Here is a 25,041-nt window from a genome sequence, read left to right on the forward strand (position 1 = left end):
ACACAGAAAATTATTTTAAAAAATAAAAAGGAAGAAAAGAAAAGAAAAAAGAAAATGTCCAGAACTGAAGAACATGGATCTTCAGATTGAACGAGCCTTACTGAAGGCCTAGGCCAAGGCAGTCATTGTGAAAATGGGACACACACAAAGTGTCAGCTGGTAGCATGGCACTGTCACAACAGCAACATAGCAAGCTAGAAAAAAATTCAGACATCCTCTCAGAAAAAAGAAAAGTTCTTTTCAACCCTGGGAATTTCTACTCAATCAATCAATCAAGCATAAGGTAGATTAAATAATTTTTTTCAGACACACAAAGTTTCCAAAACCTCTTCTTTTGTCTACTCATTCTTGAGAATATGCTACAGGATGTGTTCCATTCAATTAAGGGAGTAAATGAGAATGAGAAGTAATGAATATAGGCAGTAGAAAACCCAACACAGGAACAGGGCCCAAGAGAATTCACAGAATGAGGACAAAATGGAGTTCCAAGATAACAGTTCTATAGCAATCCCAGAGAGCAATTTATATACTATGTGTATCAAATTGATTTTTTAAAAATAAACATACTTTTTTAAAAAACGATAAACATCTGAAAAAAAAAGCCTCCACACTATGTTTAGATATAACCTGTCTATGCTTCCTTACAGTTTACAAAGAATGAATATGGGACAATGTAAAGATCATAGCATATTGGGTTATTGTAAAAATATGTGTAAAATACCTAACACTGAAGTTTTTTTCAAGCATCTTATTTTTGTCTTACAGCAACTTGTGAGATGGGCAGGTCAATTATTATTGTCCTCATTTTACACATAAGAAAGCTGAGGCTCAGTGTAGCTATGTGACTTGCCCAAGTTCATGCAGGCCCTAAAGGGCAGAACCAAGATTCAAATAGAAATGAATCTTCTGCTTTCTAGTCTAAGCCTTCAGATTTCCCATGAGTAAAACAGAAGAAATAATTAAACTAGCTGTCAATAGGATCACAGTAAAATAACATAAAAAGCTATAAAACAGATACAGTAAAAACTGATATAGAGGTAAATACAACAATACTAATGTTTAGATAGTTACCTGTTGGTAAACTGACAAGTATCCCCACTAATAATGTTACCAACGTTCCAACAGTGCTGAAGTACAGATATGATAAAGAATACCAGTTATCCATCAGTGGAGTCCTAAGAGAGCAAAAGCACAACTGTAAGATTTCATGTAATGCCACTAGCAACTACCAGTATATACCAGTGATTCTCATGGCAAGGTCAAAATATAATATTCAATAATGTTTTTAATGTCATAACCTGCTGTCCTAATTTTATCGTATCAGGAATTGAAAGTGAAATTTCACTTTGACTATATACTAAAATACTTGAAGGCCATGTTTATTCATTCAATTCTGCATGATGTCCCAGGCACTGCTCTTGTGATTGGACAGTCAGCCATAAATAAGGCAGATAAACCATTTGACCCAGCAATCCCATTACTGGATATATAGCCAAAGGAAAATAAATGGTTCTACCAAAAAGACACATGCACTTATATGTTCATCACAGCACTATTCACAATAGCAAAGACATGGAATCAGCCTAGGTGCCCATCAATGGTGGACTGGACAAAGAAAATGTGGTACATTTCAACTTTGGTGAATCTGACAATTATGTGTCTTGGAGTTGCTCTTCTTGAGGACTATCTTTGTGACATTCTCTGTATTTCCTGAATTTGAATGTTGGCCTGCCTTGCTAGGTTGGGGAAGTTCTGGATAATATTCTGCAAAGTGTTTTCCAACATGGTTCCATTCTCCCTGTCACTTTCAGGTACATCAATCAGATGTAGATTTGGTCTTTTAACATAGTCCTATATTTCTTAGAGGCTTTGCTCATTTCTTTTTACTCTTTTTTTTCTCTAAACTTCTCTTCTCGCTTCATTTCATTCATTTATCTTCAATCACTGAAACCCTTTCTTGCAGTTGATCAAATCGGTTACTAAAGCTTGTGCATTTGTCACATAGTTCTCGTGCCATGCTTTTCAGCTCTATCAGGTCATTTAAGGACTTCTCTTCATTGGTTATTCTAGTTAGCCATTCATCTAATCTTTTTTCAAGGTTTTTAGCTTCTTTGCGATGGGTTCGAACTTCTTCCTTCAGTGCGGAGAAGTTTGATCGTCTGAAGCCTTCTTCTCTCAACTCGTCAAAGTCATTCTCCGTCCAGCTTTGTTTGTTAACAAGGATACCCAGGAATTGAACTCACCTCTGCACCAAGCAGACCCAATAGACATCTACAGAACTCTCCACCCCAAATCAACAGAATATACATACTTCTCAGCACCACATTGCACTTATTCCAAAATTGACCACGTAGTTGGAAGTAAAGAACTCCGCAGCAAATGTAAAAGAACAGAAATTATAACAAACTGTCTCTCAGACCACAGTGCAATCAAACTAGAATTTAGGATTAAGAAATTCACTCAATGTAATCCCAGCACTTTGGGAGGCCAAGACGGGCGGATCACGAGGTCAGGAGATTGAGCCCATCCTGGCTAACATGGTGAAACCCCGTCTCTACTAAAAAATACAAAAAACTAGCCGGGTGAGGTGGCGGGCGCCTGTAGTCCCAGCTACTTGGGAGGCTGAGGCAGGAGAATGGCGTAAAACCCGGGAGGCGGAGCTTGCAGTGAGCTGAGATCCGGCCACTGCACTCCAGCCTGGGCAACAGAGCGAGACTCCATCTCAAACAAACAAAAAAAAAGAAACTCACTCAAAACTGCTCAACTACATGGAAACGGAACAACCTGCTCCTGAATGACTACTGGGTACATAACAAAATGAAGGCAGAAATAAAGATGTTCTTTGAAACCAATGAGAACAAAGATACAACATAGCAGAATCTCTGGGACACATTTAAAGCAGTGTGTAGAGGGAAATTTTTAGCACTAAATGCCCACAAGAGAAAGCAGGAAAGATCTAAAATTGATACCCTAACATCACAATTAAAAGAACTACAGAAGCAAGAGCAAACACATTCAAAAGCTAGCAGAAGGCAAGAAATAACTAAGATCAGAGCAGAACTGAAGGAGATAGAGACACAAAAAACCCTTCAAAAAATCAATGAGTCCAAGGGCTGGTTTTTTGAAAAGATCAACAAAATTGATAGACCACTAACAAGACTAATAAAGAAGAAAAGAGAGAAGAATCAAATAGACGCAATAAAAAATGATAAAGGGGATATCACCACCGACCCCACAGAAATACAAACTACCATCAGAGAACACTATAAACACCTCTATGCAAATAAACTAGAAAATCTAGAAGAAATGGATAAATTCCTGGACACATACACTCTCCCAAGACTAAACCAGGAAGAAGTTGAATCCCTGAATAGACCAATAATAGGCTCTGAAATTGAGGCAATAATTAATAGCCTACCAACCAAAAAAAGTCCAAGCCAGATGGATTCACAGCCGAATTCTACCAGAAGTACAAGGAGCAGCTGGTACCATTCCTTCTGAGACTATTCCAATCAATAGAAAAAGAGGGAATCCTTCCTAACTCATTTTATGAGGCCAACATCATCCTGACACCAAAGCCTGGCAGAGACACAACAAAAAAAGAGAATTTTAGACCAATATCCCAATATCCCTGATGAACATCGATGCAAAAATCCTCAATAAAATACTGGCAAATCGAATCCAGCAGCACATCAAAAAGCTTATTCCACCATGATCAAGTGGGCTTCATCCCTGGGATGCAAGGCTGGTTCAACATATGTAAATCAATAAACATAATCCGGCATATAAACAGAACCAAAGACAAAAACAATGTGATTATCTCAATAGATGCAGTAAAGGCCTTTGACAAAATTCAACAGCCCTTCATGCTAAAAACTCTCAATAAATTCGGTATTGATGGAACATATCTCAAAATAATAACTCACAGCCAATATCATACTGAATGGGCAAAAATGGGAAGCATTCCCTTTGAAAACTGGCACAAGACAGGGATGCCTTCTCTCATCACTCCTATTCAATATAGTGTTGGAAGTTCTGGCCAGGGCAATCAGGCAGGAGAAAGAAATAAAGGGTATTCAATTAGGAAAAGAGGAAGTCAAATTGTCCCTGTTTGCAGATGACATGATTGTATATTTAGAAAACCCCATCGTCTCAGTCCAAAATCTCTTTAAGCTGATAAGCAACTTCAGCAAAGTCTCAGGATATAAAATCAATGTGCAAAAATCACAAGCATTCTTATACACCAATAACAGACAAACAGAGAGCCAAATCATGAGTGAACCCCCATTAACAATGGCTTCAAATAGAATAAAATACCTAGGAATCCAACTTACAAGGGATGTGAAGGACCCTTTCAAGGAGAACTACAAACCACTGCTCAGTGAAATAAAAGAGGACACAAACAAATGGAAGAACATTCTGTGCTCATGGATAGGAAGAATAAGTATCGTGAAAATGGCCATACTACCCAAGGTAATTTATAGATTCAATGCCATCCCCATTAAGCTACCAATGACTTTCTTCACAGAATTGGGAAAAACTACTTTAAAGTTCATATGGAACCAAAAAAGAGCCTACATTGCCAAGACAATCCTAAGCCAAAAGAACAAAGCTGGAGGCATCACGCTACCTGACTTCAAACTATACTACAAGGCTACAGTAACCAAAACAGCATGGTACTGGTACCAAAACAGAGATATAGACCAATGGAACAGAACAGAGCCCTCAGAAATAATACCACACATCTACAACCATCTGATCTTTGACAAACCTGACAAAAACAAGAAATGGGGAAAGGATTCCCTATTTAATAAATGGTGCTGGGAAAACTGGCTAGTCATATGTAGAAAGTTGAAACTGGATCCCTTTCTTACACCTTATACAAAAATTAATTCAAGATGGATTAGAGACTTAAAGGTTAGGCCTAAAACCATAAAAACCCTAGAAGAAAACCTAGGCAATACCATTCAGGACACAGGCGTGGGCAAGGACTTCATGTCTAAAACACCAAAAGCAATGGCAACAAAAGCCAAAATTGACAAATGGGATGTAATTAAACTAAAGAGCTTCTGCACAGAAAAAGAAACTACCATCAGAGTCAACAGGCAACCTATGGAATGGGAGAAAATTTTTGCAATCTACTCATCTGACAAAGGGCTAATATCCAGAACGTACAAAGAACTCAAACAAATTTAGAAGAAAAAAACAAACAACCCCATCAAAAAGTGGGCAAAGGATAGGAACAGACACTTCTCAAAAGAAGACATTTATGCAGCCAACAGACACATGAAAAAATGTTCATCATCACTCGCCATCAAAGAAATGCAAATCAAAGCCACAGTGAGATACCATCTCACACCAGTTAGAATGGTGATCATTAAAAAGTCAGGAAACAACAGGTGCTGGAGAGGATGTGGAGAAATAGGAACACTTTTACACTGTTGGTGGGACTGTAAACTACTTCAACTATTGTGGAAGACAGTGTGGTGATTCCTCAAGGATCTAGAACTAGAAATACCATTTGACCCAGCCATCCCATTACTGGGTATATACCCAAAGGATTATAAATTGTGCTGCTATAAAGACACATGCACACGTATGTTTACTGCGGCACTACTCACAATAGCAAAGACTTGGAAACAACCCAAATGTCCATCAATGGATTAAGAAAATGTGGCACATATACACCGTGGAATACTATGCAGCCATAAAAAAGGATAAGTTCATGTCCTTTGTAGGGGCATGGATGAAGCTGGAAACCATCATTCTCAGCAAACTATCGCAAGAACAGAAAACCAAACACCACATGTTCTCACTCATAGGTGGGAACTGAACAATGAGAACATTTGGACACAGGAAGGGGAACATCACACACACAGGCCTGTCATAGGATGGGAGGACGGGGGAGGGATAGCATCAGGAGATATACCTGATGTAAATGACAAGTTAATGGGTGCAGCACACCAACATGGCACATGTATACATATGTAACAAACCTGCACATTGTGCACATGTACCCTAGAACTTAAAGTATAACAAAAACAAAAGAAAGGGTAACAAAATAAAAATAAATAAAAATTAAAGAAAAAAGAAAAAAAAAGAAAATGTGGTTCATATACACCATGGAATACCATGCAGCCATAAAAAAAGAACACAATCATGTCCTTTTCAGCAACATGGATGCAGCTGGAAGCCATTATCCTAAGCAAATTAATGCAGGCACAGAAAACCAAATACCACATGTTCTCACTTATAAGTAGGAGCTAAACATTGGGTACTTATGGACACAAAGAAGGGAACAATAGACACTGGGGATGACTAGAGGTTGAAGGGAGAGAGGCAAGAATTTACCCCAGTAAGAAGGCTGCAGAAGTATCTAAATAAAAGCTGAAATTATGTTTTAAACATAAGGTAAATAAGATTCCTGCTCACATAAAGTGTATATTCTAATGGAGAGGTAAATACAATAAACAAATTAATAAATATAATAATTTCCACTAGTAGAAAGCACTGTAAGGAAAATAAAACAAAATGATTTGCTATTAACAGGATGGAGAGGGAGGAACTACCCTACAAGTGGTCAGAGAAAACCTTTGGGAATAAGTGACATTTGAACTGAGATCTGAGAAATGTTCTCAGATGTTCTTGAGGAAAGCATCTCAGAGACTAAACACAAGCTGACTGAGGCACAGTGAGAAGACAGTGATTACAAGATGAAAGATAGGCAGGGGACTTTTTGTGGCACCGGACATGAGTTGGAATTTTACTCTACAGGCAATGGCACTCATTGCAATGTTTTAAGTGAAAGAGTAACATGAAAATTCTATGATCATTTCTACAATGATTGCTCTAGGATTCCACTTTCAGTTTTGACAGCTGCTTGATTCAGACCAATCATTCTGCTGAGAACAACATATAAAACCTGGGGCATGGGGAGGGAGGCAGGTTTTTGAAGATATCAGCGAGATCAAGACAATGAGAATTTGGCTGGGCGCGGTGGCTCACGCCTATAATCCCAGCACTTTGAGAGGCCAAGGCAGGTGGATAACCCGAGGTCAGGAGTTCGAGACCAGCCTGGCCAACATGGTGAAAACCCATCTCTACTAAAAATACAAAAATTGGCCAGGAGTCATGGTACATGCCTGTAATCTCAGCTACTTGGGAGGCTGAGGCACAAAAATCACTTGAACCCAGGAGGTGGAGGTTGCATTGAGCTAGAGCCTGGGCAACAGAACGAGACTCTGTCTCAAACAAAAACAAAAACAAAACAATGAGAACTTGAGGTGTCAAGAGCCCAGACAGAAGGGGAACACATTGAGGTGAGCTAATGAAATTAAGAGAGTGTGATATTGAGCCAAAGACAGACAAAATAGAACAGACTAAAGAATTGAGAAATAGATCCACAGAAAAATAGTTACTCGGTTAACATTGTTTTCATCACCAGCACATTCAGCGGGGCAAAAGGGGAGTCTTTTCAATAAGTTTGAATTCAGTTTGGTTAACCGAATGTCCACATGGGGAAGAATAATCTTGATCACACCACCCACAGAAATCAATTCCAAAGTGGATTACACTTCCCAAATGGAAATGGTTAACAATAAAGCTTTTAAATGAAAAATTAGTGGAATATCTTTATGATTGCAGGATAGACAACGATTTCTCAACAAGACACATAAAGGACTAACTATATAGGAAAAAACTGAGAAACAGATATCAATTAAAATTAAGAGATTTTGACTGACAAAAAAAAATGTATCATTAAAAGAGTAAAAAGGCAACCCATGGAATGGGAGAAAAATATTTTCAAAACATATCTCATATCTAGAATACATCATGAACTCCTGTGTAAATAAGAAAAAGACAGAGAATCCATTTCAAATGTACTAAAAACTCCATTTCAAATGGACTAAGTAGCAAAAGTAGATATCCAAATGGCCAACAAACAAATGAAAATGCATTTGACTTCATTAATCATAAGCGAAACACAAATTAAAACCACAGCAAGCTACCAATGTAACCATCAAATATTGGAAACTTAAAAAAATCAATACTGAATCTAGGCAATCGAAACAATTTGTATCTAGGCAACCAAAGGATCACACATTCAACCTACAGCTGGGTGACTCACAACCCTTGTGCTCCAGCCATACGGAACTAGGATGATTTTTCTAAGATGCCCTGATCCTTCAGTCCTTCAAGCCTTTGCACCTGTCGTTTCTTCATTCTGTGACACATACTCCTCCCTCCGTGTGTCCTTGTGCTCAATCCCGCCACCCGACTAACTCCAGCCCGTGCAATTCTCCTCTAAGGTTTCCTTGACTCCAGTCAGGTAGACTTCCTCCTTCTGGCTCCCATGATACCCTGTGAATATTACTTACCACAATGCATGTTTTAATTTATTTTCTTTTCCAATCTCCCTTCTGGTGACAAGAATAACTTTCTAGATCTTCCCCTTCATCTAGCCAAACCTATGCATTCTTGAAGTAGTAGTACATCTCTGAAGTCTTAATGCTAACTTACACTCCAACTTTGTACTCACTCTTTTAACAAAAATGTATCAAGTATTTATTATTTACTATGTCCTAGTTTTCATACTTAGCATGCTCACTGAGTTTATTGTTTTGCACATTCCCTCCAGCTAGATTAGAATTTTCTGGAAGGCAGGAAACAGTGGCTGGGAGAGAAAGATTTTCTTCCATGGATACTAAATAAACGGTCAGCACAGTGCTGGGTACATAGTCCATGCTCAAAAATTCCTGTTTATTAAGCTGAAATATTTGGTAAGTAAACTAACATGTAAAACTGATTATTATGGTACCAGGCATAGAATAAACTTCAGCTAATTTATTTCTTCCAGGAATCCAAATAACCATTTTGCCTTAGACTCTTAAGGGCAAATATTTACATAATTAGGAAAATGCTAAGCAAAATGGTAAAACAAGAAGTACATCCTGTATGTCTTCTCACTTAACCTTCAATTAATCTTTTCTCCCTTTCTGACTGTAATGACTCTCCCAGTCCCCTCTCATTCGTGCTTTCATGCCTGTCCAGACTGCTCCCCACATGTCCTTGCCCCTCTCTACACTGCACCTCACCTAGTAAAACTTCCCTCAAATATGCCTCAGGCTCTGGAACTACCTTTTCACTGAACCATATAGGGCTTGCCTGCCTGGAACGCCCCTGGAAGTCCCACTGGCTAGCTTTCTCATAGCTGAATTCCTTCTGGAACACGAATTGCTAACAATGGCTATATGTATGATCATGTTCCTTCTCCCAGGACTGTGTCCATTTTAAGAGGGGTATGCTGTGCCTTAACCCCAAACGGATGACTCTATAATGATGTCATTCCAGATAAGCTGGCACCGGGGCAATATTTTGGGGGCAATGGCATCATCTTTGCATTCCTCGAACATATCCACAGGGTTTGTGCTTTAAGGCTGGACATTTATATATCCACTAAAGAAAGTCTTGCCCTCACATGCACTATACAGTAAAGCATGCCTCTCCCCACAGGTCTACATCATTACGTTAAATCAGACAACTTCAGCATCTAGAGGCTCCAAAGTGTACTGCATGACTGAAATCAAGCATGAAGATCACAGCTGCAAGCACTGCTAGTGCTTTAAAGATTTGGAATCTTCAACTGAACAAATGGCAATTATTTAACATGTTTAAATAATTGTAGCTTGTGGTCAGTAAAATCTATCCTTCAAAGACTACATAAGCAATATTTATTTATAATTGTGCTTTCCATTTTAAAAGTTTTTCCAAAACAACGATAATTCTTTGTGCAGCTAAGAGCTGGTGTTTAGGAGAGTTTACACATAATAGAATTTTCTCATTAATATTTAAGTTTTCTTACATCTGTAGATAAGGCAGAAATGTCTAGAAAAATTATGAAAATATGACATTTTTTGTTAAACTGCTGCAGAAAATAGTATAGCTAGCCACACGGGTTTTACTCATTCCAGAATTAGGCAAAGTCACAGTGTTGTAAGCAAGACAAAAAACAACTGGAGTTCTCTACTTGTTGCATACATTTTTAAAAGTATAATGTAATAAAACTTAATTCAATACCTTTGAACATTGTGTATTTGAAAAACACCAGTAGTAAAGGGCATTTCTGTGGTTGTCATCAAATTTGTCTCGTTGTATGTGCTGTTACAGCCTTGGATATCAAGCTGCAATGGCAACGTTCTCTCAGGAAGTGGAGGATACATTTGAGCTCCAATTCCAACCCATAGAGAAGTAGCAAATCCAGCCATCAGACCAACAAGTGCTCCCTGTAAAACAAGAATGCTTTTAAAAGAAAAATAATACAATTTGCTTTGATGTCAAAATTAACACTAGAAAGCCAAGTTCAACATGGCACAAAATTATAAAACCCACAAGGGCAGAAACATTCAGTGCTCTCTTCTCCCAAGACAGTCCTCAGCCCATAAAAATCTATTGAATAAATGAACAAGTGAATAAATGAATGAAAGGTAGTGAGGCAGGGAGGGAAAAAGGAGTGAGAAAGCCCACTTTGAAGGAAGGCAGATAATCTGCTAGTGAAAAACCTGGATATGGTTTAAAAAAAAAAAAGATACTGTTCATGGCAGGAGAAATAGTATGTTATTCTCCCATTACCACCCCCAGAAAAGGGCATGTTGGCTTAGTCAGCTACAGCTCTTCTGGAGGAAATGCATGCTGGCAACAAATGCCAAATATCAAAAGTTGATTTTTTAAATACACTTTTCTGATACTTAACAAACTAATGCATTTCATCATGCAAAGAGTCTAATCCAAGCTTCAACATTCTGAGGTGGACACAAACAAATCTCTTTCATTGTGATTAATTTCTACAAAAGTAGCTTTTCATATGACATTTCATTGAGGATAATAAATAATAACCACAATAGTCCTTATTAATATCTGCCTTACCAATTCCTAATGCCTTATAAGGAAAATAGAGTTCCAAATGTGAAGTCAGAGTTGAATGGCTATTCTATATCTGAAGCAACTGTACATACATTATCAGTTTTTCCTGAACTATATCTTATAGCCAGACTGAACCAGTGGACTTTCTTCTGGGTTTCAGAGAAATAATTTCTAGCTCATTTATTCCAAACAAACGTTAGCACTTCTAAGCACAGATATGTCTAGGTAGAAAGACAGAGATATTATGTCTTTCTGGAAAATATTCCCAATTATGATCATCCCTTTGGGGCTAAATCATGTTGTGGGAGCTACAGCTTTAAATGTCAGGAGTAGAAAATTCCTGGCCAAGGTGGTAAGATTGTGTTGCATCTCTTTGCTGTGCTATGGCTATTCACAGAAATCCTAAGTTTTACTGCCCTTAAATTGCTCATATCTGAGCCTATTGATCTCTTTTAAATCCTAGCTATTAATTTTTGAGAAGGGCAAGTAGGTAAGTGCACAAAAAAATGTTGCTCCTTTAGTTATATTATGAATATTAAAAATTGCCCTATGTGGTTCTGGAAGTTTCCATTGAACTTCACACTTTTAGGGTCCCTATACGTAATACTTCCTTGTATACTCCACTAAAGTCAATAGAAATAATTTAAGTCATCAAGACAAGTAGCTAATGACAAATCTCAAAGGAACCATATCTTTACAACCGAGAAAACTGTGTAGAGCTGCTAGTATAGTTCAAAAAGTAATCCTCACACATATTCGTTCTTTGTACTTACAATTGAGTTGGCAAAGGGAACCAAAATGCCCAAAGCGAACAGGCCCATAAGTGGTCCACCAACCATACCAAATATGCTGAGTGCTGCCTACAAAAATAACACAACGTCAGCAATTAGCAATCTCAAATCCAAACTAAAATATTTCAAAGTCATTTAATCAGGATAATGATTTAAAGTATTCAGCCTCCTTCTGAAAATCATAGTTTTAGTCATGAAAGCCTTGTCACTGGAAAAGACGTCATTACAACTTACAAGTTTCTGCGTCTCAGTCTCAAGTATCCATCTGTTTCTACAGGTAGCCTCAAAAAAGGCCACACAACACAAAGAAGATAAAGAGGCCTGAGACAATGGGAGTGCCTATATGAATGTATAAATCATGAATGATACCTCTCCTCTTAGCATTGCTCCTGCAGATGTTTATAAATCACAGCACTCCTTTGTGCTTTGATCATCTCAAAATCCTCTCAAAACTGTGGACAAGTACTACTATGTGACCAGAGAGGAGGATGAAACCCGTTGGCCATTCCTGATTTGGTTCCTTAAGGATGAAACTAGAATGATAAATATGATTTTTAAAAGACTGATCAAATCATATAGAAATAGATTTAAAATCTAATCAGATAACTGCAACCTCTGCTTTGATGTGGAGATACCAAATCCAGGATAGTGAAAAAGTTTTACAGTGCAAACATCGCATGAGGTAATTCCACTAAATGAAGCTTCCAAGAGATATATGATCCCAATAATCAAATGCCCAGTTCTTAAGAATGGACAGAACCATAAAAGAAGAGCAGGGAATCACTGGTTTGCCCAGAGAGGAGAGGGGTTTAATAGAACAGAATGAATGAATCAAAGAGAAAATATCATGTCAAGGAAATATTAGAGGAAATAGTGCTTGTTGTTATTGTTGCTATTGTTTTGAATAGGCCTACTTCATGAAAGAAGAAAAAGAGGTGGTACCAAGTAGAGTGGAGAACTAGTCTTTAAAATGATGCGGACTCAAGGATGTGATCCTGAGTCAGTTTACACAGAGTACAGTCAGAAGGGAGACAGACTCCACTGCAAGAGGTCATATGACCCACAAAGCAAGTTATGACTATGTGATCTGTGAGCAGTTTTGGAGACATAAGGAAGATACCCCAAAAAGATCTATAAGAGGAAAGAAGACCTTGGCTGGAGATGAAGCAAGGATGAACTGGCTTGGAGTTATGATGACTCTGCTAGAACATGTCATTGTATATAATCAGGCCATAGCTGATATATGGAAAAAGGGGAATCAACCACAATAAGAGCTCCAGGCACTATTGCAGACTATGAAGAAAGCACATTCTGTATGACTGGCTATGGTTTAGGAGTGCTGGACAGGCTTGGAGCTCTGGATCTAATTCATTCACTCATATAACCAGAGATGAGATCAAACTATTTTAACAGCTGGTATGCCCTAAGCAACAACCAAGTAGAATGGCCCCAAGCCTTAGGACTGAAAAAGATCCTGGAGGACCCCCACTTTGCCAGTATTAACCTTTAAGTTTCTACGTCAACAGGAGGTCCGGGATCCCAGAGGAGCAGCCCAAGTGGCCAGGGAAATTTCAGGGAGCACTTGGGGTGATCAGATCATAGGATATTTATGAGTCTAACTACATTATTAGTTAACATTCGAGCTAAAGTTGTTAACATCTTGCTTTGTCCTGGGCACTGCAGTAGGCACCAGATATTTGATAGAGGGTTGAACAACAATGTCATCTTCCCCACCTTCGTGGATTATAGGCTATTCAGTAAAACAGACATTAGATAAATAACTGCAATAAAGTTTGACAAGAGATGATAAAGAAAGTACAAGGTGCTCCTGAAACATTTAGCAGAAGGGAATGCAAACGTATCCAGGTAACAGGAAAAGTCTCTTTAAATAAGTAAAGTGTTAAAATGAAAACTGAAGAATAACTAAGGCTTAGGCAGTGGACGAGGTAGAGAGGAAGGTGTTGCAGTCAGAGGAGAAGTCTATGCCAAGGCCCGTATGCTAAAGACAGTGAGGTGACCACAGGGTTCAGGAAGAAGACACTGTTCTAAAGATTGGTCTGTCCTCTCCAGGCCCACAGCTCCACAGGAGCAGGAGGGAGCTTTCCAACACAAAATGCTCTCTAATCAGAAGAGCAAATGCCACAGGAGGTGGAAGACCCTTCAGGTAAATAAACCAAAAAAAAAAAAAAATTTCAATGAAGTGTTTCTACTTCTGAGAAGATAAACATACATTTCTCTATTCCTCCTGCTAATAAAATTAAAAATCCTGACATTTCATATAAAAAAAACATAAGACCACTCTGAAAGGTGGAAAGAAGGCAGCCCACTAGGGACCCTGGACCTGAAGAATGGTACAGTGTGAGTTCCCTGAATTTTCTTTTTGCTTCATGTATCCCAGCCTGAGAGTCAAAGAAGCCAGCTAGCCTCGAAATGGCAACAGACACAAGCAAAAAAATAAAATAAGATTAAAACCCCTCATAAAGGCCTATTCTCTCTCTAGTCACAGGGCCAGGAAAGGAGCAGCCTATGAAGATGGAAAACTCTTAGACCCCAACCACTTCATTCCACAGAATAATCTGTTCACCCCACCCACACCCATGCCAGCCTAGATTCCATACCCCAAGCCTGTCACGAGGCACCCTTTGCCTCCCTACTGGCAATGTCACAGGAGGCCTAGTGGAAAATCGGGACTTTCACCATGGCCCAGCAGTGACAAAGCCACCTCCTCCATGATGTCAGTGAATTCCACCCTGTTGTCCTCGGATGTTCTAGGTGGTCCTAGTTAACCAGCTTCCCAGGGAAGCCTCTCCCCTTGAGTTCGCTTTGCATCATCGTTGAGTCTTGTACACCGTCTGATGCCCATGCATTTTATTCTGGCAGTGCTAAGAGCACCAGAAGGATAGAAGGAGCAGGATGGTGTTGTGGGACAGATTTAGTCACCGGTCAGATGACTGACAGACCAGGAAGGTTTTCATCTAGAGACCATTCTCAGAGTTTGGAGGATCCTTCCTCCTTTCTTATACTTGTATTCAATCCAGGTCAATTACCAGGTGTTTTATTCACAAAGAGAGATTAAACTATGCTTGTAAGGGTAACCTTTGATCTAAGGTTTGTGAAAGTTGCATCGTGCTGAGGTAACCTGGTCTCCTGGAAATCCGGTTGGAAATCCCCAACCGGACAGATAGGACTGACCCTGTGAGTTGCTTGAGTGGCCTTATGCCTATCATTAATCGTATAGCCATGATACATCTCATTGTACACCACACTCCACCCCTGACCCTGAGGGGGTCAATAATTGAGAGGCTGCCCGAGCTTGAAAGTGCACTCCATGGTCAGTCAAATCTTGAGAAACAGATCTTCTGTAGGACGGTGAGTAGGAGTCGGTGGCACCCTCGGAACAATCTGGAATTGAACTGTATCATCACAGAGAGTATAGAGTAGATCTAGTGTCCAGCTGAGCAGTCAGGGGAGTTCATGAGAATGGGGCTCAGCTGTGGCTTTGGGGCAGACTCACCAATGATGAGGGAAGAATGGAGGACAGGTAGCGACCAAGTCTGGACGGGAAGCAATGGATGTGTGGCAGGCCAGCGAAGGCGTGCCCAGCAGGCTGGAAGGTTGGCTGCTCAGTGGGTGGCCAAAATGTGGTGGAGGCTGTCAGTGACCTCAGTGCTGAGTAATCGGTGAATAGGTCTGGAGAAGCCACATTTGGATGTGGAAAGTCAGGCCACCCGGAGTAGCAGCAAAAGAACACGGGCACACTGGGGCTTGGAAACACGATTACATGAGCAGGTAAAAGGAGTTGAAGGGACTCAGTGGTAGCAGGCTTGGAGTTGCTTGATTGCAGAGCAATGACATGTGAAAATGGAACAGAAGGATAAAGAGGACACAGAACTAAGCAATTAGGTCTGGGGACATTGTGTGCTGAGGTGCTGTCAAAGATCCAAAATCATGATCTTGAACATGGCCTGATGAAGCCAAAGTTCAAGGTGTTGTCCATTCCAGATGGCTGCCAGGCACAACTGGGGCACCAAATGTCTCTAGGAGGCACTGGCTGCAGAAACAGTGGTGGCCCAAGAGACACCTAGACAAATACACCAGTGAAACTCTTGCCAGGGAGGGATATAAGCAGGATGGGTGGGACAGTCTTTGGGTCATCCTGGGCACACGGCAGGAATGTTAGCAGTGAAGGCATCTTCCCAAAGGTGGAAGTTGATGCTCAGCCATCCAGATGGGTGGTGGGTCAGTGGATGGGATGGTTGGGCGACACTGATATTAAGGAGGGTTTGCGGGAATTCATGAGGCTTGCCAGACAGGAGCCAATTTGAAAGCACCCTTCAGCGTAACTGCCAGTAGAGGTCACTCTGCCCTTGGGAACAGCTGGACTGGGCCTCATCCAGTAGGTGATGGGTATGGAAAGGCCAGGGAGAGCAGAGCCCAGTGTGAGACCTCTGGCTGCAGGGTCCTGGGTGGTGGGTGGGGAGAAAGGTGCTGCTGTGAACACTGTTGGATGGTTCTGTCACAGCATTTTCCAGGGTGGTGAGGACCCACAGAGCTCAATTAACTTCAGGGACTGTGGCCATCAGGGCCAGGAGAGTTGGTTTGGCTTATGATGGGCTCTCCTTAAAAACATCTGTAAGGTATCTGGGTGCAAGGTGGCCTGTTCCAGGGTCTCCCAGTTGTGCCCCTGTTCCATGGGAGTGGCGGCTATGCAAACTCACTGGAGCATGCCTAAGCGCCATAGTAGCTCCCCTTCTTCCTCAGTGTACACCAGCCACCTTCAGCCCTTGATGAAAAGAAGTTCATGCTGGGGGTGAATAGCCCCCAGGCCTGAATAGCCACTGCAACGGAGTGCAGGGACAACTACATCTACCTGCTCCACTCTGTGCCTGGATAAGCTCGACAGGGTCTTGAAATAAGGAAATGATCTTATTATCTTTAAAGATAGCCGCTGGCTGTTGTATTTGTATTTCTCAGCCTATGAGTTGCAAAGCACATCCTGTCAGGTACACACAGAACAGCCTGGTGGTGCCTTTCTCATTGGGTTCCTGCACCAGGTCTTTGAGGGGCTTTGAATTTCTGTCCACAACAGGCGTGAACCTCTTCATGGACTTGTATGGTGTCTAGGACACACTTCCTCATCTCAGCCAGCTGTGGAGGTAGCAGCTGCTTTCTCAGCCCAGGTGATGACTGGTGACACCTGTGGTGTAGCCAGCGGTAAGCCAGCACACTCAGAATCATCATTCCACAGCTCACAGGGCTCTGGATCGGCCAGGCAGAATGACGCAACTCTGAAGTGAGCCCGCGTGACTTGGGCATGTTGCCTGTGGGATGCTGCCAGCAACACTCAGCAGGCATCATAGGGTGGGACACACCCCTTGAGAAGCCACGCTGTCTCAACTGGAGTGCATGGTGGGCTGGGAACAGCTGTGACGTGCCCTTTGATGAGTCTTGTGGAGTTCACTGGTGATGTTAGTCCCTTGGGAAATATGCTTCTAAGTCCCTAGCTGGTGGACAACAGCACATAACCCTTCAGCAGGTAAGCTTCACCTTTGCCTTCTTGGTCTGTGGCATCACGATACCAAGATCTTTGGGGGCAAGAAGCAACCTCCCACAGCAGGAGCCAGAGACACACCAGCCAGCGGTTGGCTCTTCAAGCCAGGGCATCCTCCACCTCTGCTTCCTCCTCCTTAGAGCCTGTCCCCAGTTACTGGGGGCCAGAATGGTCTTAAGAATAATTTTGGCAGGTTTTTCATGGTGGCGATTTCACAACAGAGGCACAGACAAAGTGTATGTAGAAGGCAGCAACAGACCAGAAAGTAAAATAAGAGCTGCCAGACACACTATGGAGTGTTCCGGAGGGCTTCATCTGATTTCTTGATCATAACCAGTCCCCAGTCACCCTTTCCCAGTCCTTCCTTAGAAATGGGTGTCATTACACACTTGCTCACTTATTATCCTATCCTCAATGCCAGTTGTGTTCAGAGGTTGTAGGTGGACCTAGTTAACCAGCTTTCCCAGGGACAATGTCTCCTCTTCTATTCACTTCACATCAAAGATGAGTCTTAGGCACCATTTAATGCTCAATTGGTTTATTCTGGCAGCACTCTTAGAAGATGGATAGTGAGAATAAGCTGTTGTCATGGGCCAGATACAGTCAGGGAGTCAGATCATGAACTGACCAGAGAGTCTTCATCCAGAGACCATTGTCAGACCTTGGGGGAGTCCTTCTCCCTTTCTTATACCTGTATTTCGTCCAGGTTAGTTACCAAGTGTTTCTTTCATAAAAGGTATTTAAGCCATTATTTTAAAAGTAAGCTTTGTTCTAAGGTTTATGAAAGCTGTATCTGTGCTGAGGTGGCTTTGTTTCCTGGAAATCCCTGAGCCAGGGTTGTAAATTCCCATGAGACATGTAGTATCAGTCCTACAAGATATTTCAGCGGGCCTTATGCGCTATCATTAATCTTACAGCCACAATATGTCTCATAGTATACTACATACCCCTATCCTGCATAACAAGGAGCTCCTCCCTCTAGACTTCTACCTCTATCTGACAGTAATGAGGCAGCACCCTTCCTTATGCTACTGAAGTAGTGTCAGAGAAAGCCAGCTAAAACAGAAGGTGAGATTCAAAGTCTCATCACATAATATTGAAATGCCCAGGTTTCAGTGGAAATTAACTTTTCATAGAAAGAACCAGGAAGATCTCAAATTAAATATAAAAAGACAATCTATAGATGTCAATACAGAGATTACAGAAATAGAATTATTTGATAAAAAATTTGAAACAGCCATGATTAAAAAATGCTTTAACAATTAGAACTCACTTGAAACTAATGAAAAAATAGAGGGAAAAAATATACATAGAAAAATCTCAGTAAAAAAAGAAGATATTAGGAAGAACCAAATGAAATTATTATGCTGAAGAAATACAATAACTGAAATAAAAAATTTAAATGAATGGGCACAACAGCAAAATAGAGGGAACCAAGAAAAAGATCAGTGAACTGAATGACAGAGCAACAGAAATAACCCAAACTGAACAATAGAGAGAAATGAAATGAAGAAATAAAAAATAAACTTCAGGGATCTGTAGAACTATAACAAAAAATTTTAACATTCATGTCATGAGAGTCCCAGAGGAAAAGAGAAAGATGATGGGGTGGACAAGTACTCAAAGAATTAATGTCTGAACTTCTCAAACTTGGCAAGAGACATAAATCTCTTTCAGACTTATGAAAGAAGCTGATTCAAGATTCAAGAAACTGAGTAACCCTAAAAAAATAGGAAAAGAAAAGAAAGAAATACATACCAACACACATCAAAAACTCAAAACAAAGAAATATACACCAAGATACATCATAATTAAACTTCTGAAAACTAAAGAAAAAACAAAACAAAACAAAAACCCTGGGAGCATCCAGAAAGAAATGACTCCTTACCTGTAAGGGAAAACAATTAGAATAGTAGCATATTTATCATCAGAAATTATAGAGACAAGAAGAAAGTAGGAAAATACTTTTTTAACTCATGAGGAAAAAAACTAACAACTCAGAATCATACACCCAACAAAAATATCCTTTGGGGATAAAGGGGAAACTCAAGACATTCTCAGGTGAAGGAAAACTAAAAGAATGGCTAAAAGAAGTTTTCCAAACAGAAAGGAAATGGTAGAAAGAAGGAACCCTAGAGCAACTCACAGGAAGGCAGAAAACAAAAAACAGAAATACCAAACAGAAAACCAAAAAATGATGCTTAAGCCTTAACATAACATACCAATAATATATAAAATGTGAATGGTCTAAGTATACCAATGAAAAGACAGAGATTGACAGGTTGGATTTTTAAAAAAAACTCAACTATGTGCTGTCTACAAAAAAACTCACTTCAAATACAGCAGCATAGGCGGTTCAAAGTGAAAAAATAGAAAAATATATTATGCAACCATTAATCAATGGAAAGTAGAAGTAACTATATTAATATCAGATAAATAGACTTCACAGCAAAAAAATTTCTCAGAGACAGATAGGGACATTATATAATAACAAAAAAGTTAATCCTTCAATAAGACCCAATGCATGAAGCAAAGCAAAAACTGATAGAACTAAAAGGGAAATAGGCAAATATACAATTATATTTGGAGAATTCACCACCCCTATCTCAACAATTGATAAAACAACTAAACAGAAAATCAGCAACCATCAACAAACAGAATTTAATTGATAGTTATGAAACACTCTACCTAATAAAAAAAGAATACACATTCTTTTCAAGTGCCCATGGAACATATGCCAAAATACCATATCCTAGGTTATAAAACAGACCTCAACAAGCTTAAAAGAACTGCAATCATAGTGTGTTCTCTGATCACAATGGAATCAAACTAGAAATCAATAACAGAAAGATAACAGGAAAATATTTGAATACTTGCAAACTAAGTAACATACTTCTAAATAATCCATGAATCAAAAGAATATCTCAAAGAAAACTTAAAAATGCATTCAGCTGAATGTAAACAAGCACACAAGATGTCAAAAGTTGTGGAACACAGGTAAACTAGCGCCAAGAAGGAAATGTTCAGCATAAATGCACACATTAGAAAAGAGAAGATTTAAATCAATAACCTAAGATCCCACCTCGAGAATAGCAAATTAAAACCCAAAGCAAGGAGAAAAGAAGTCATAAAGAGAAAAGTTAAAAATCAATGAACGAAAACAGAAAAACAACACAGAAAAATCAATGAAAAAAAGAAGTTGGTTCTTTGAAAACATCAATGAAATTGACAAACCTGTAGAAAGACCAAAAAAAATAAGATAAACGTTACCAATATTAGGAATGAAACAGGGTCTATCACTACAGGTCCTGCAGATATCAAAAGGATAGTACAGAAATACTGTGAACAACTATACATATATAAATTTGCAAACTTAGATAAAATGGAACAATTCCTCAAAAACGTAAATTGTCACAATTCATCGAATATGAAAGGGATAATTTGAATACCTCTATAACTATTAAGGAAGTTAAATTCATAATTTTAAAACTAAAAAAAAAAAAAAATCCAGGCCCAGATGCTTTCCCTAGAGAATTCTACCAAATAATTAAGGAATAATTGGCACTAATTTTAGACAATCTCTCCTAGAAAATAGAAAACAGAATCCTTCTCATTTTATTTTATGAAGCTAGTATAACCCTGCTATCAAAACCAAGGGCAGTATACTCACACACACACACACACTCACATGCACACACACACACACACACGCACCACTACAGATCAATATTCTTCATGAACATAGATGTAAAAATTCTTAATAAAATATTAGCACATAGAATTCAGCAATATATAAAAATAACTACACACCATGACCAAACAAGGCTGGTTCTGCATTAAAAAATCAATCAATGTAATCCATCATGTAAGTAGGCTAAAGAAGATCACATGATCATATAAATTGATGACAGAAAAAGTGTTTGAAAAAATTCAACACCCATTTATGGTGAAAACTCTCAGAAAAAAAAATAGGAATAGAGAGTTTCCTGTTCACATTGGAGAACTGGGTAAGGATTTCCACTCTCACTACTTCTATTCAACATGATGTGGAAGTTGAAGCCAGTGCAATAAGGAAATAAAAGGCATACATACAGATCAGAAGGAAAGAAATAAAACTGCCCTATTCGAAAATGACACGATTGTTTATGTAGAATATCTCAAGGAATACACCAAAACAAACCAAAACATAAAACAAAGAAACAAAAAACTCTCAGAACTAATAAGTGAGCTCAGCAAGGTCACAAGATTGAAGATAAATATAAACACATTAATTTTTTTTTTTTTTTTTTTGAGGCGGAGTCTCGCTCTGTCACCCAGGCTGGAGTGCAGTGGCGCAATCTCGGCTCACTGCAAGCTCCGCCTCCCGGGTTCACGCCATTCTCCGGCCTCAGCCTCCCGAGTAGCTGGGACTACAGGCACCCGCCACTGCGCCCGGCTAATTTTTTTCTATTTTTAGTAGAGACGGGGTTTCACCATGGTCTCGATCTCCTGACCTTGTGATCCGCCCGCCTCGGCCTTCCAAAGTGCTGGGATTACAGGCGTGAGCCACCGCGCCCGGCCTAATTTTATTTCTACATATTAGCATTGAACACATAGACACCAACATAAAAAATATGATTTGCATAAAAAGCTAAATAAATGAAGAGACATACCATGTTCATGTTTTAGAAAATTCAACATAGTAAAGATGTCATTTCTTCTCAAATGAATAAACAGCTTTCAGGCAATCAATATTTAAGCAAGATTTTTTTTGTAGATACAGACCAAGATTATCCTAGACTTCATATGAAAAGGCAAAAGAACTATTTAGAAAATAGCTAAAACAATTTTGAAAACTAAGAATACAGTGAGAGGAATCAATCGACCTGATCTTGAACTTATTTTAAAGCTGCAGTAATCAAAATGATCAAATTATAAAGCTGTGTGGTATTGGCAGAAGTACAGACACATAAATAAGTGAAAGAAAACAGAGAATTCAGAAATAGACCCATACAAATATGCTTAATTGATTTTTTACGAACGTGTAAAGGCAGGTCAATGGAAGAAAGAGAGCCTTTTCAACAAAAGGTGCTGGTTGAACATTCATAGGGGAAAAAAGAATGTCAACCTAAGTCTTACATTTTATACAAAAATTAACTCCAAAGGGATTGTAGGCTTAAATATAAAATGTAAAACTCTAAAACTCTTTGAAAAGAAACAGAAGAAAATCTTCAAGATCTGGGGCTAGGTAAAGTTCTTAGACTCTACACCAGAAACACAATCCATGAAAAGACAAATTGATAAACTAGATTTTATCCAAACTAAAAAAAAAAAAAAAAAAAAAATTGTACTTTGACAGTCCCTGTTATGAGGATAAAAAGACAAACTACAGTGTAAAAAAAATTTGAAAACCACATGTGACCAAGAGCTAGTATACAGAATATATGGGTTTGATATTGTACTATCAAGATGTTACCACTGTAAGACATTACCATTGAGAGAAACTGAGTAAAGAGTATATGAGATCTCTCTGTATTATATCTCACAATTGCATGTAAATCCACAATTATCTCAAAACACAAAGTTTAATTTAAAAAAAATTTTAAAAGCATAGTCATCTCTGCCACTTGATATGTCCAGGTGTCAATATACATTGAGAGAAGTCTGGAAGGATGGTGACATCAACATTAAAAAAAAGATTTAGTGACTTATGACTTAAACCTCCACGGGTCAGCTCTCACCTGCAACAAAGCTCCCATAAGTGATGCCAGCGCAGCCATTCCAATACATAGGGCTCCATATACCACACCTAAATGGACAACATAAAAGCCAGTGTAAAATCCAGACCCGGAGAATTAGAATTCTCAATAGAATAATCCACCACACCTTTGATTCAAAGTGAGTAACATGACTATGGTGAAGAATGGACACACACATCAGAGCCAGTGAATAAAGGAAAGGGCTGTTTTCCTCTGATATTAACAGTGTTCCAAGAGGACAAAGCCCTTACATTGTGTCCCAGGATTAGTTACGACAGCAGGTTATATAAGAATTCCTGTAATTAACTATAGGGATTAAAACTAAGAACTATATTGTGTTATTAATCTAATCCTCCATAAACATTTGTATATAAAGGAAGGGTCAGGTCTCTGTTTTCAGCTTGTCAAAAATAGAATACTATTCAGCTCTGCTCTGTAGAAGGTGAGAGAGGGAGTAATAAACAGAAATTAGACTCTTCTGACTTTAAGCATTCATTTCCCTTGGGAAGTGGCAACGGACACCATGGGGTGTTGGAGGACTTTTAGACCCCTCATAATCTCCGTCAATATCCTCAAGCCCTTCCTATTAAACTAGCAAAGAAAGGCAGCTTCTGAATAAGCACATCTGCCCTTCTGCTAAGTTGTTTTCTTCAAACTTCTTTAAAAAAATTCTTTTTAAATAGAGACGGGTTGTCGTTATGTTGCCCAGACTGGCCTCGAACTCCTGGGCTCAAGCGATCCTCCCATCTTGGCCTCCCAAAGTCCTAGGATTACAGGCGTGAGTCACCACGCTCAGCCCAAACTTGTTTATAAAAGTTCTCAAGCCACTACTGGTGGTCAGATTGTGGAATTTTTTTTTCTATTGATTTTCGGTATTTCCCAGATTTTCTCCAGGTACATGTATTACCTTTTAAGTTATAGGAAATATCATGCAAAAAGCCCTTTAATACTTTCATTCAGCAAAAGTCACCTGAAATCAGTTGATATAATTTCCCAGATGCAAAACTCAATATACAGAAAAAAAATGAATGCGAAATTTGCCCATCATAAAATTTTTGTATTTCTTATATAATGTTATTTCTATCTTATTTTAGCATTCATAGCTTTGTTAAATATATTGAGTAAATAATGCAGCTGAATGAAAAACCTTAAATATTTTTTCAAAGAGTTCTCATAGACATGATTTTTATGCCTCAATTTTAATGTAAATAATATTTTCAATATATTAGGTTTGATTCTCCATTTGATAGGATGAACAGTCACCTATAATTTTGGGAACTCAAAGTCATTGGAAACACATTCAAATCATCTGCCACATTCTTCTCTATGTCCTTACTGCATATACTTCAAGATTATTATTTCATAGTACCCTTTAAAATGAATGAAAATCTCATCTATATTAGCAAAGTTGATTTGTCATTCATCAACATCATTCCATGAGCACCAGCTAGTGCCTCCTGTTTTATATGCATTATCTCAAAACCCAATTCTGCAAAGTGTTTGTGTGCCCATTTTCCATATAGAGAAACAGAGGCTTGTATGGGTAACTGGATTTTCTCAAGGTTAACAGCTAGTAAATTAACAAAACAAGATTGGGTTTGTCTCACTTCAAAAGCATCTATTCATTCTACTAACCACACAGCTTCAATAATCCCACAGTGAACCAGTCTAAAACCCCTTTAGGAAGCATTGCATCATTCTGAAATTATGCTCCAGGATTAAAATTGGGTACATAATAAAATGATGCATTGCTATTTAAATTTAGGGAACACTGAAGGATATAAATTAAGGACTCATTCCTGGCTACAGTCGTGGCAATTTTACATAGAATTATGACTCCTAATAGGGTATAATTTACTATTTCTTTGACCGTCTATTAATGTTATTGTGTTGAAGTTAAAGATTCTTTCTCAAAAAGGAATTTGTTAGTCATTCATTTCAAGGTGTCAAAATGAAGAATGCAGTACATTGGCAAGATTTCTTTGAGTTGGATATTACATTTGAGACATCTGGGAACTGAACGTGCTTAAACCAGTCTATT

At 38.9% G+C, this 25,041-nt stretch overlaps 1 protein-coding gene across 2 annotated transcripts in view; it reads right to left on the minus strand.

Annotated features, from left to right (window-relative positions):
• Positions 1–25,041, minus strand: part of SLC5A8 (solute carrier family 5 member 8) — a 58,030-nt gene that overhangs the window by 5,226 nt on the left and 27,763 nt on the right. For both annotated transcript variants that reach the window (XM_015152576.3, XM_077954801.1), the window contains exons 10-13: positions 22,983–23,050; positions 11,694–11,780; positions 10,078–10,283; positions 1,072–1,175 (exon numbers count right to left, since the gene is read on the minus strand). In XM_015152576.3, the coding sequence (XP_015008062.2) occupies positions 1,072–1,175; positions 10,078–10,283; positions 11,694–11,780; positions 22,983–23,050 (465 nt within the window). The remainder of the gene's footprint in view (positions 1–1,071; positions 1,176–10,077; positions 10,284–11,693; positions 11,781–22,982; positions 23,051–25,041) is intronic.

The sequence above is a fragment of the Macaca mulatta genome, chromosome 11 (genome assembly GCF_049350105.2).
Source record: "Macaca mulatta isolate MMU2019108-1 chromosome 11, T2T-MMU8v2.0, whole genome shotgun sequence".
NCBI classification, from domain to species: Eukaryota; Metazoa; Chordata; class Mammalia; order Primates; family Cercopithecidae; genus Macaca; species Macaca mulatta.